Source organism: Oryctolagus cuniculus, chromosome 14, assembly GCF_964237555.1.
Source record: "Oryctolagus cuniculus chromosome 14, mOryCun1.1, whole genome shotgun sequence".
In the NCBI taxonomy this organism is placed as follows: domain Eukaryota; kingdom Metazoa; phylum Chordata; class Mammalia; order Lagomorpha; family Leporidae; genus Oryctolagus; species Oryctolagus cuniculus.
In genome coordinates, this window is record NC_091445.1 from 21,317,430 (window position 1) to 21,330,674 (window position 13,245).

General features: G+C 36.1%; 1 protein-coding gene across 3 annotated transcripts in view; it reads right to left on the reverse strand.

Moving 5' to 3' along the window:
• Positions 1 to 13,245, reverse strand: part of CHD1 (chromodomain helicase DNA binding protein 1) — a 71,265-nt gene that overhangs the window by 23,610 nt on the left and 34,410 nt on the right. For all 3 annotated transcript variants that reach the window (XM_051853606.2, XM_051853604.2, XM_051853605.2), the window contains exons 15-23: positions 12,461 to 12,649; positions 9,749 to 9,911; positions 7,739 to 7,891; positions 3,855 to 3,926; positions 3,133 to 3,282; positions 2,675 to 2,823; positions 2,215 to 2,311; positions 2,029 to 2,124; positions 116 to 292 (exon numbers count right to left, since the gene is read on the reverse strand). In XM_051853606.2, coding sequence (XP_051709566.1) covers positions 116 to 292; positions 2,029 to 2,124; positions 2,215 to 2,311; positions 2,675 to 2,823; positions 3,133 to 3,282; positions 3,855 to 3,926; positions 7,739 to 7,891; positions 9,749 to 9,911; positions 12,461 to 12,649 — 1,246 coding nt within the window. The remainder of the gene's footprint in view (positions 1 to 115; positions 293 to 2,028; positions 2,125 to 2,214; positions 2,312 to 2,674; positions 2,824 to 3,132; positions 3,283 to 3,854; positions 3,927 to 7,738; positions 7,892 to 9,748; positions 9,912 to 12,460; positions 12,650 to 13,245) is intronic.

The window sequence follows — 13,245 nt, forward strand, 5'->3', positions numbered from 1 at the left end:
AATCAAGGCTATTATAAGAAAACAAAACTATGGACCAATCTCTCTTATAAACCAAAAGAGCTGCTCGGGGTGAATATTTCTACATTACAGAGATTTTTTTCAATTACAAAGTCACCTGTTTTGCACAATTTCTCATTCTTGGGAGCATATAAATTTCTTCAAGTTCCTTTTGTCTTTCCTCTTCTTCTAATCGTCTTCTTTGATCTTCTGGAATAATTTCTTCCCAGTTTTTTGAATTTCTTTCAGGTTCCAACTCAATGTCATCCTCATCCATATTTGAAAAATTGGCAACCTGATAAATCCCAGGTTTTTCACAGGGTAAGTATTGTCATTAAATTATGTATTTCCTTTAAGGACACAGTGGCATGCCAGAATGAAAATGAAACCCAAATATCCTCAGGACAATGAATACTAAAGGACTTCAAAAAGTTCATGGTAAAATGGAAATTAAAGATAAGGCACATTTTCCATGAACAAAATTTTTGATGCTTGTGTTGATTATGTAGTAAATTAAATGTGACTAGCTAAACCTTCTAGGTTCATTTCTTATTAAAGCAAAGATGAAACCAAACGACTTTTTACAATCTTTCTCCAGTAATGATTCTTTTACTCTGTGTCCCCCAAAACTGTCATTACAATAGAAGTAGAAGCAGTTAGCAGAACCAAAAAAGCAATTTATACTATTACATGATAACCTTCTACAGCTCCCAGACCAGTTCATCAATTGCTAAGTGCTATAGAAGATTCTTATAGTAACAAAAATTTTATTTGAAGAGCTTCTAACACAGAAAAGGAGCTCTGGGGACCTAAGATAAATGATTCAGGCTGTTTAAACCCTAGTTTCTTCATCTCTAAGTTAAAGGATAGTAATAGCACACTAACTTTTCTAAGGCTTAAAAAAGATGAACATCTGTGGAATTTAGTATATAGAAGATACTCATTAAAAGGAAACTTAGTAGTATAAGTTCACTAAATTTTACTGATATTGGGTGCAGACTGTGCTTATCCTTCACGAGGAATAGGGCTGAAAATAATGTTTATTCCCTCCTGTTATTTAAATACGATTTGCCTTTTAGTCCACTGTGTACAAGTATCAACTCAATGGTAAAAAACTATTACATTCATGCTTACTCTAGTTATCAGTGAGTTATTTACAAATTTTCAAATTTAAAACAAATACTTAAGATATTGAGAAAAAGGTGTTAATTAAACCATAATTAGACTGAGTGTTGGTTCCAGGAACCATTACCTTTCACCAGGATTCCTGAATTTTTCTTCCGTCTTATCTCCCTCCTTCAGGTCTTACCCTACACTACAGTGTCCTCTGCACAGCAGCTAGGGTAGTATATTAAAATCACAGAAGTTCTTAATCACCTCTGTGTCACTGGTATGTAGTATACTGAGAGTTCTCTGTAAATATTTGCTTAATGAACAAATGACATAAATTGAAGGGATCCCTAAAATCCTCAGCTCACCAAATGGCTAATATATAGAGGAATCTGCTTCCTTAAACGAACTGTACTAAATTTACTCCGTGGTCAGCTGACATATACTGCTTTAGGATACCTTGCCAACTCTACAGCCCTCACCAAACCAGGAATATTTATAAGGATTGATAAATAGTAATCTGTTGCTTACGTTGTCTGGTACTTTGCTTACCTGTGATAATTCTTAAAACTTAATGTCAAAAAATCTTCCAATAAAAAAGCCTTCAGTCATGGAAATCTAAGCAAGAGAGCATATCCACTCATTTATTTAACTCAAATATTTGAGGACATGCTATTTGCTGAACAGTATTCTAGGTGCTAATTAAGAAATAATAGCTGTCCTCACCCAAGTAAATGCCAACTGTTCCTAACTACTCAAATCAGAGTCGTGCTGGTTCGAACACGCTAGGAAAAATCTTACAAAACAGAAAATTTTAAGACAAAACCTGCCTTATTATGCCTTTAAAAGATTTAATAAAACACTAGATGATGATAAGCTCAATGTCTCAACTTATATAATCATAAAGAAAAAGACACCTACCTTGAACTGGGAAAGTAATTCATCTCCTACGGTTAAAGGGCCTGGTTCATTTTCATGAGTTTCAGCCCTCTTCAAGATTTCATCTATATCCATTTCCTGTAATTAGAAGTAAACCTTTAAACATACTTGAAGCTTTCCTTCCTATCAAATAGACAACACACACTGGAAGGGAAGTATTTTTTTAACCTGGGGCTCTTGTTCTTCTCCTTCAGGTTCCTTGAAAAGTTCTTCAGCACCAAACTTTAAAATAGCTGATAACTCTTCTTTATTGAAAGGAGTAGAACTATAGACAGAAAAAAATAAGGATACTTAACAGTTAAACATGTAACGATTGTATAGCACTTTTACTAATTACTGACACAGTCACATGTGTAACAGTTACATGAAGGTAGTTATTTTAAACCTAAAGAACTTGAAGCACAGAAGTTAAAAGAATTTCCCCTAACTTACAAATCTGCAGGGATGAAACCAGGTATTGAACGTATGCTTTCTGACTAGAAATTAGTTCCGTGTCTTCAAAAACATAAAATTTCAAGAGTTTATACAGCACTTCAATGATCTACTCAAGATGTTGTAAGATTTCAGAATCAGAAAATGAGTTTAAGGTTATTTTAAAATGATACTTTTTTAAAAAAAAAGTAATCACCTTGATGGGGCAGAACCTGTGTGTAGTACTGTCTTCCCAGTTGTGTCCATTCTTTGAATCACAAGATGATCTAAAACCATCTTCTTTTTGGCCCTTTCAAGAATATCTTCTTCAACTGACCCCTTTGTAACCAGACGATATATATTCACCTGTAAAAATGTAAACATGAGGAAACAAATGGCAGTAAAAAGAATTTATTATTATTTTATTATAATTAATATTGTTAACCTAAAGTGCCCAAACATTAGTACATCACTGAGTTCATCTTACATCAAGTTTAAATGATGTCAAAATCAGAGTGACAATTTTAAAAATATGTAACAATATAATCAAAGATAAAGAGAGGATTTTGAGTAAAACCTTCCTTCTTACATTATGGCTAGAATTTTTAGCTTAATTTAAAAAAAATGATGCAAAAAGACTCTAATAAAATAGTGGCCATGAAAGTTAAAAAATACCTGTTTCTTTTGCCCAATTCGATGAGCTCTAGCCTGTGCCTGAAGATCATTTTGTGGGTTCCAATCAGAATCAAATATGACGACAGTATCAGCAGAGGCTAAATTAATCCCTAGACCTCCAGCTCTTGTGGAAAGCAAAAAACAGAAGTCCTGAAAGAATTATAAATACAAAATTTTTAAATCTTGTAAACTGTGCCTAAAAACCCAAACTGAAAATGGTTTCACACTTCATTTTCTGAATTTACCTACTATTTTACAACCAAATGTGAAAGCCAGTATCAAAAAATTTATATAAATCCCTAAAGCAAGACCAATTAACAAGAAAAGATTACAAAATATAAATGTATATGGTAATAACAAATACCAAAGTCAATACAGTACTTAATTCTGGTGAAAAAGGAATAGAATGTGAAAGCAATGAGGCTTCAGCTATCTGTACAAGTTTATTTCTTCAAAAAAAAAAAAAAAAAAAAAAAAAAAAGTCAGACACATACACACACAAAAAAAACTTCCAAAAAGTGGGTTAATTTATTTTGAAGCAACTTAACTGTTCCAAGCTGAAGTATGACAAGAAGGAGTGAACCTTCTCACATCTAACAAAACACTCTTAAAAATTTCATTTCCTAATAAAAACTGACTTTTTAAGCAACTATTTAAGTGATTAAACAAAACACAACTGACATATGACTAACAAACTATTTACAATTTTAAAGCAGTCGTACCTCTGATCCCTCAGCATTAAAATGATCAAGAGCTTGTTTCCGCAGCTCCCCTTTTATTGATCCATCTAATCTCTAGAATAAAACACATTAAAGCACTACATATCAAAATGCTAAAAAGCAATTAAAATGAATCACAAAGTCAAGTATGAAAATGCAGTATGTACTTTGCCATCACTATCCAAGGAGGTGGATATTAGACTGTCAAATTATGCCTGGGCATTCCACCTCTAGAGTCTGTGCTCTCAACGCCTCAGACTGCTTCGCCTGAGTAAACGCAGCCATCCGCCATCCTATTGTTTGGTCTGATACTCCATGTAAAAGATATGTTAACAAGTACACAGCTATTTACAATCATCTGTAAAAAAGTTCCATGACAAGATATACTATTATGTTATACATGTTCTCTCATTTAATTTTGTGACAGGATGTGCTATATTATATAACTCTCAAACTTTATAATTTATTTCAGACTTTAAAAATGACAGTGCAATCCTTTAAGCTGATTCCTAGATCCACAAACAGGTCACAGCCCATAATTAAGCTGAGTGTGGTGATTAGACCAAGAGCATTATTATTGCCTGAGAACACGGAAATGAATAGTACTGACCTCTACCTCTACCCTCAGACCCACTGAATCAGAAACTAGGGAAGGAGTCCAGTGAAAGCCTTCCAGTTAGTTCTTATGAAGACTGATATTTATTGACTGATTAATTATTTGAAAAACAAGAGTTAACAAGAAAGAATCTTTCAGCCACTAAATCACACCCCAATGGTCACAATGGCCAGGACTGAGCCAGGCCAAAGCCAGCAGTTTCATTTGGATCTCCCATATAGGTGGCAGGTGCCCAAACACTTGGGCCATCTTCCATTGCATTCTCAGGCACACTGCAGGGAGCTGGATGCAAAGTGAAGCAGCTGGGACTCATGTGGGATGCCAGGCAGTGGCTTAACCCATGGCACAGCACTATCCCTGCTCCTGTTATGATATATGCAAACGTTCAAAAATCACCAATGTGAAACACTGTGACCTCTCTTTCCTATCCACACAGTGACATGGGCAAGTAAGTTTTATGTCAGTTTCCTTCTCAGTAGAACAGATACGGTATGTCTCCTCCATAATCTTTAGAAGACTCAGGGAGAGAAGGTAGGAAAACAGCATAGTGCCTGTTATTAATGGTGTCTTACTAAACATTAGATGCACTTTCACTTTAACTGATTATACACTGCAAATAACTTATTTATTACTATGCTCCATGATTTCAAAGCTAAATTCAAAATTGATATTTTTGGGGGGTAGACATCTAGTCTAGTGGTTAAAATACTGGTTAGGAAGTCTGTGTACACTATTGCAGTGCCTAGGTTTGAGTGCTGGTTCTACTCCTAGTTCCAGCTTCTTGCAACAGGTGACTGCAAACTGCTGGTCCCTGCCACCCATGGGGAATATCTGGACTGGTTTCCCAGCTCTGGGCTTTGGCCTGGCCCAGGCTCAGCTGGTGCAGGTACCCGGAGAGTGGGTCAGAAGATCAATGCTGTCTCACTGCCTTTCAAATAAATAACAACGTTTTTAAAAACTAGTATTTTAAGAGACTGTATGTCAAACTTAGCTTTGTTACTATATAAATCTCAAATCCAAAAATAATATAAAAAATACATCAAATAACTTATTCTCAGTAGTTTTGGCATAAGTGTACAATGTTCTTTTCCACTTAAACAAAAATTTCAATTAATAAAAACTTTAAGAACAGTATTATGTCACTTATTGTGTCATGGCCTGAACCAAAATAAAGTTAGTCTCCGCAAGAAGTGATCCATGCACAAGAAGGGACCAGCGGCAGAGAACTGGTGCTCATAGGCACTTCTGTACTATATTTTGCTTTGATTATATACACAAAACAATCTGTTTAAAAACAAACCAACACAAGCTAGGGGGAAGAAGAATAATGGAAAGATGAAGAGAAACTGTAAGAGTACAGGATTTCTGATATGATGAAAATATTCTGAAATTGTGTTGATAAATGTAGAGATCTGTGATTAAAAACTACTGAATGGTACACTTCAACCTGCTGTGCCACAGTGCCGGCTCCCTGAACTGTACACTTTAAATGGGTATGAGAATTACATCTTACTGGGGCCAGCACTGTGGCCACTCCAGCCATTGTGGCCATTTGGGGAGTGAACCAATGGATGGAAGACCTTTCTCTCTGTCTCTCCCTCTCACTGTCTATAACTCTACCTCTCAAATAAATAAATAAAATCTTTAAAAAAAAAAAAACCTGTTTATTTAAAAAAAAGAATTACATCTTATTAAGGCTGTTTTTAAAAACCTCAATTGATGGTACTCTTCCAGTTTTTCCCCTAAGAAACTATATTATTTCAATATTCATATCACAAAACACCTGTCTTTCATATCACTTACCAAGAGTTGTCATTTGTAACTACCTACTTAATATCTGTCTCCCACACCAGACTGTAAACTCCAACAGAGCAGAAATTACATATTTTGAGTTTCATGATTATAATTTTATGACCGTTAAACTACCTGCACTAATATACATCATTCACTATCTGTAAATACTGAGTGTTCACTAAGCTCCTGGCACAGTTCATAGAATTGCTGTAAGAATTAAATAAATCATAAGATGTAAAGCACTGAGAATAGTAACTGACTCTCTAACATTAAATACTCATCAGTGTTGGTTTTAACTATAATGAATGAACTTTAATATATGTTTTGAATAGATGGAAGGAATACAAGCTTATCTTGACCATAAGCTTATCTTGATCACCTAATCTTTCCTGAAGTTCTCCAGTTATTCAGCAAACTCTGCACCTGAGTGGCTACACACCAATCATCAGAACCCATAACAGTCCTGGAAGCACTCACAAAGACTGCTCATGACTCATAAATGATAAATGCCCTAAAGAGCACTCTGACCTCAGAATCAGCTCTTTAAGGCATTCGGACCTGGCAGAAAAGTCCGGGAGAGCATTTCAGGCATGGAAAGCCAAGACACTGAGGCAAAAATCGTGCTACATGAAAGATCTCTGTGAGTGAGGCTACAGTAGAAAGAAGGGGCCATCAAAGAAGGACGGGAGGAGAGAACTTCCACTTTGCTTGTGGCCTTAATACTGACGGGAATATGTGGACTCAAAAGGCTTCCACAGCCTTGGGAGCTGTTATGGCAGCTATTTATGATCACTGACATCATAAATAAGAGTGTCAATTGTTAAATCACAACAAGAGTCACTGTGCACTTTACTCCCCATGTAGGACCTCTGTCCTTAATTGAGTTATACTTTGAGAATTAATGGCAAAACTTGTTTTCAAACAGTACTTTACACTTTGTGATTGTGTGTGGTGCAAATTGTTGAAATCTCTACTTAGTATATAGAATTGGTCTTCTGTATAAAAATATAATTAAAAATGAATCTTAATGAAGAATGGGATGGGAGAGGGAATAGGAGGTGGGACGGAAGGGCAGGTATGGGGCAGGGGGGAGAACTGCTATATTCCTAAAGCTGTACCTATGAAAATTGTATTCATTAAATAAAAGCTTTCTTAAAAATAATTTAGAAAAAAGACTGCTCGCTGTTTTCCTTTCTCATTTGAAAGCCCTTAAGATCATTTGTATCTTGGAAACTCGCTTAGTCAAGTTTCTAAAATCTAAAGCAAGCCCAGAAAGAATAGACAGAATTAAAAGAAAATAAAAATTAGAGAAAAGACAGTAAAAAGGGCTTTGTTGGTAAAAGAAAAAAGGAGAAATTTTAAAAAGATCATTTCAAGAAAAATTAGATTACATAAAAATATGCATTTCATTAACAAAATAATTTCAAAGGTTATTCTGTAAAACAAACTCAAGATTTAAAGACAATAAAATGCTTACTTGAAAGGGAAACTGACGATATTTCAGATATTCTGCAAGGATATCTAACATCCGCACCATTTGAGAAAAAATAAGAACCCGATTGCCTCGTTCTCTGAGACGAATTAAAAGCTTGTCAAGAAGAATCAGTTTTCCGCTACTACGAATTAAGTGCTAAGGAAGCAATAAATTAAAATTGTTACATGTGAAAAGAAGCAAATGACACAGTACTCCACTTAAAACTCCAGCTGCTTTAAGTATTCTAAATTGAATTTTAAAATTTTCATAATGTTGAAAATAAGCACCAATGACACAACATTCAGATTCTGGAGCTTTTTGGTTTTCAGATGAGGGATGCTCAAGTGGTAAAATCTATGCAAACATTACAAAGCCTGAGAAACTCTAAAATCTGAATCATTTCTGGTCCTAAGCAATTCAGGTAAGGGATACTCAACCTATTTCTCCAAAAATCTTAGCTTAAAAACACACTGAGGCCGGCGCCGCAGCTCACTAGGCTAATCTTCCACCTTGCGGCGCTGGCACACCGGGTTCTAGTCCTGGTCAGGGCGCCGGATTCTTTCCCAGTTGCCCCTCTTCCAGGCCAGCTCTCTGCTGTGGCCCGGGAAGGCAGTGGAGGATGGCCCAAGTGCTTGGGCCCTGCACCCCCTGGGAGACCAGGAGAAGCACCTGGCTCCTGCCATCAGATCAGAGCGGGTCACTGGCCGCAGCGCACCGGCCACGGCAGCCACTGGAGGGTGAACCAACGGGAAAAAGGAAGACCTCTCTGTCTGTCTCTCTCACTATCCACTCTGCCTGTCAAAAAAAAAAAACAACAACAACAACAACAAAAAAAAAACCCACACTGAAAGCAGTAGCAACCAAGCAAACAAAGGTTTTAAAACAATTAGCAAATGCATTCTACTGTACTACATATTGGTCAGTGAATCTTAGTCCCTCAAGGCACTACTGTGGATGCACTGCAGCTGTACCTTCACACTTCTCCCAATTGACAGGAAGAATAAGATGTGAAGTCAAGATGATCTTCTTTTTCACTTAACAAATCACAAACTGAGCATAATCACTATTAGTATATTTTTCTACAATTATGAATATACTAAGGGAACTTGGCTGGATAAATTGGTACAGCCCATGGCTTCAGATTTGTTTACAGAAAAGTGATCAAAATAATGAGATAAACTGAGGCAGGCATTTAGCTTAGCTTTTAAGATGCTGACATCCCATATTGGAGTACATGGGTTCAATACCCAGCTCTAGCTCCTGAATCCAGCTCCCTGCCAAGGTAGACCCTGAGAGGCAGCAATGACAGCTCAAGTAATTGGGCTCCTGCCTCACATCTGAAAGAACTGGATTGAGTTCCTGGCTCCTGCCTTCAACCCAGGCCAGCACAGGGTTGTTGCAAGCACCTATCTGGGGAGTGAACCAGTCAATGGCAGATTTGTCTGCCGCTCTGCCTCTCAAAATACAGTTTTGTTCCTTTTTTAAATTATTTATTTGAAAGGCAGAGTGAAAGAGAGATGGAGAAACACAAAGATAAAGAGATATTCCATCTGCTGGTTCTTACCCCAAATGGTCACAATGACAGGGCCTTGGATAGGCTGAAGCCAGGAGCCTAGAACTCCATCTGGGATCTGAGTCTTGCACATGGGTGGCAAGACCCGAGCACATGGGCCATCTGCATCTGCTTTCCCAAGAGCATTAGCAGGGAGCTGGACTGGAAGTGGAGCAGCTGGGAGTCAAACCAGCTCTCCAATATGGGATGCTGGTGTTGCAGGCAACAAGCTTAACCTGCTCAGCCAAACACTGGACCCAATAAATATAAATTTAAGAGAAAAATCTGACAAAAATTTAAAGGCTTTTTTACAAAGGCTAAAAAATGACCAAGACTATTATTTAAATGTACCATTAACCAAAAAGAACTTACCAATACATAAGAGCATTGTGTTTTCAGTTATAACTGAAATATTTTATTAATTTGCTTAATCACAAAGTAACAATATTAAAAATTCTTACTTGTAAGGCCTCTTGTTTATTGTAGAATTCATTATTATCTGGTGGCTTAATGAGGTAGCAATGGTTACAACATTTCTTTAGCTCCATCATAATGTTCAAAAAGCCTGAGGTACTGCCCTTGGAACCTTTGCTGAGGGCTTTATAATTCCTAGTTAAAATCCATCTTTTTAAAAAAAATCATGAAAATGATGTTTAGTAGAATAAACAAATATCAGGACAAATTCTAAAATCATAAAAAAAAAAAAAGAAACCAGCATCAAACCAAAACTGATTATAAAATTCACAACAATGGATTTAACCTTGTTCATAGACTCATGAGAATGCCACTTGTTATCTGAACCACCAACTACACAATAAAGGGTTAACACAACATGGTGAGTTTAGCAAATTTAAAGGAAAAGCATTGATACAGTAAACAGATACTCAACTGTATTATCTACCTTAAACTTTCCTATACACTTCACTGCCTTAGTCAGCTAATGAAATCTGATCTTTACACAGACCTAAAACCATATGAAGATAATGGGTTTTAGCCACACTGCCTTCTCTAAACTACATTTACACAATACATACACAACTCAAAGTAAAAAAAAAATCTGCACTATTTTATTATTTCAAAGTATATGTAATAATTCCTCGCACTATGAACTAGTAGGAACCTTCAGCAGTCCTTTTTTATTTCCATTTTCCACAAATTTTGAAGTCCCTCTGTACTTTCTATCACCTTTTCTTTTTTTTCATTCTTCAAATAGATTTGAGAGTTCCAACTATATAGTGTATGTACGATTCTATTACTATTTTTTTCCATTCACAATCTCAATACTCAACGTCCTATGAAGAAATAAAGGATAAAAAACTATTTCTCCCATCTCAAAAGAATTCCTTCTGAATTTCTTTGAAGGTGATATTCTAAAACTTTTTAAAAAGAAATTGACGGCAATAATTTATCACCCTAGTAACTAAAAAGTACTTCAAAGAGTCTAAGTTCAAGGTCCGTAACATCAGACTAGAACTGAATTTCCAACGATTTCTATTTTGTTTTTTATTTTTCTTGCCTTTGCCACATTTTCCACAAATAAAAAGTATTACTACATTTTAATAATTCTTACCAGAATTAGAATATCATCATTTTGCAAAATGTGATCTTGCTCTGAGATAAGATAAATCTAAACAAGCATCTAAACCTACCTACTCATTTACAAGAACTGAGGGGATTTATGAAGCTATTCCAGAGGGACTGTAAAGTCTAGATTGTGGGAAAATTCTACAGAATAACTGTTTGTTCTCAAATATTTTGATAAAAACAGGTACCATGAAATTAGAGATTAAAAAGAGATAAACTATCATACATAGATCTTATTTCACTGATTAAAACTTAATATGTTTCAGACAATACACATGATTTGAACACTGATACTGAACAGTATTCGTATCAAGGAATTATAAGTAGAATACTGATACTTTTAAAACAATTCTTTGAAAAACAACTATATCCCTGATTTGCCTTAAAAGGGCAGGGACTGGGAGAAATGAGGATGGCTATAGATAACAAGACTATCTATGAGTTTAAAATTAAGCTGAGTCATAGCTACATGGGTTCACTGTATTATTCAGTTTTTATATCTGAGATTTCCCATAATGAAAACTTTAAATTATGTAACATGTATATTTTTAAATGCATGGCACTTACAGATTTATCATAAAACATAACTATTTCTGAGACTCCAAATGCATCTAGCAATGTTCCTCATTTCATGGAACTGTGTTTAAATATTTATGAGGACATACAGCCTTTATGTTTCTTTTAAAGTGATGTTATATAAAGATTATGAAATGCAAAATTCTCATAAAATATGGCTTGTTAATATTTTTTTTTTGACAGGCAGAGTGGACAGTGAGAGAGAGACAGAGAGAAAGATCTTCCTTTTTCCATTGGTTCACCCCACAATGGCCGCACCACGCTGATCTGAAGCCAGGAACCAGGTGCTTCTCCTGGTCTCTCATGTAGGTGCAGGGCCCAAGATCCTGGGCCATCCTCCATTGCACTCCCGGGTCACAGCAGAGAGCTGGACAGGAAGAGGAGCGACCGGGACAGAATCCGGCACCCCGACTGGGACTAGAACCCAGTGTGCCGGCGCCGCAGGTGGAGGATTAGCCTATTGAGCCAAGGTGCTGGCCGCGCATCAGTTCTGTCCCGGTTGCCCCTCTTCCAGTCCAGCTCTCTGCTGTGGCCCGGAAGGCAGTGGAGGATGACCCAAGTGCTTGGGTCCTGCACCCGCATGGGAGACCAGGAGGAAGCACCTGGCTCCCGACTTTGGATCCACACAGTGTGCCGGCCTTAGTGGCCATTTGGGGGATGAGCCAATGGAAAAGGAAGACCTAAAATGTTACTGTTTCTTTTTCTAGTCTGTCAATAATTGTAATTTCATAATACCTTAGTATCACAGAAATCCTAACCTTTAAAGGTAACCCTCTACATAACATACCACAGTATAATATCAAGGAGAGATTAATAGGTCTTTAATTTCATGGTGTCCATAATCTTAACCATGCCATCCAATCTCTCTGCTTCATTCTGCCATAGAATTCACCAGTTGCTACTATTGTAAAAGCCTCTTTGTAAAGAGGGGAGAGACACCACACAATAAGGACAAGGGCACGTAGGTTATTCAGAATTAAATATTTAAAACATGTATTCTGTGTACTGCTTACTTGTAATATTGTTTCTGTAAAGCACTCATTTCCATTCTTAAAATTTGCTCAACTTTGGCAGGAAGAGATTTTTCCACATCCTTCTTAACCCGGCGTAACAGAAATGGCTCCAACTCCTTGTGGAGACTCGCATAACCATATTCTCTCCCTTTGCCGTGCTCTTCTTCAAAGTCTTCCCATGAAGAAAACCTTTAAATTTTTTTTAAAAAATGGAATTACTGAAAAAATTCAGATTTCAGGCAGTCATTTGCAAATAAAACAGATTTTTTTAAGAAAAAAAATTATTATTCTAAAAAATCTCCCTCCCAAGAAGTCCATAATATAATGTATATATTCATATATACAAATAGATGTAGTTGCTTCATAAGCTGTGATTCTGAGTCCCATAATGTGAAGTATTTTAATGAACAGAAATAATTATCACTAAAATATTTCACCAAAAATACAGTCTCAGAGTTCTGGATCTATTCAAGAATAAAAGTTTATAACCTTGGACAAGTTATTTATCTTTTTCTAGTACTTTTATAGATTTAGAAAATGTAATGATCAGTACCTTATTGTTATTAAATATAAAGAATTAGGCAGTCTTTCAGTTTTCCGAGTATGTTATATTTTGAACACATGCAAAATCAACAGTTGTAATTTATTATGCATGACATGTTTTCTAAACTATTCCACCTTATTTCCCCTTTTTCCTTCTGAATAATCTGTATCCCAGTATTTTAATAGTAATAATACCGCTTTCTAACCTTATTAACCTGCACTTATTTTCCCATTAAATGTAA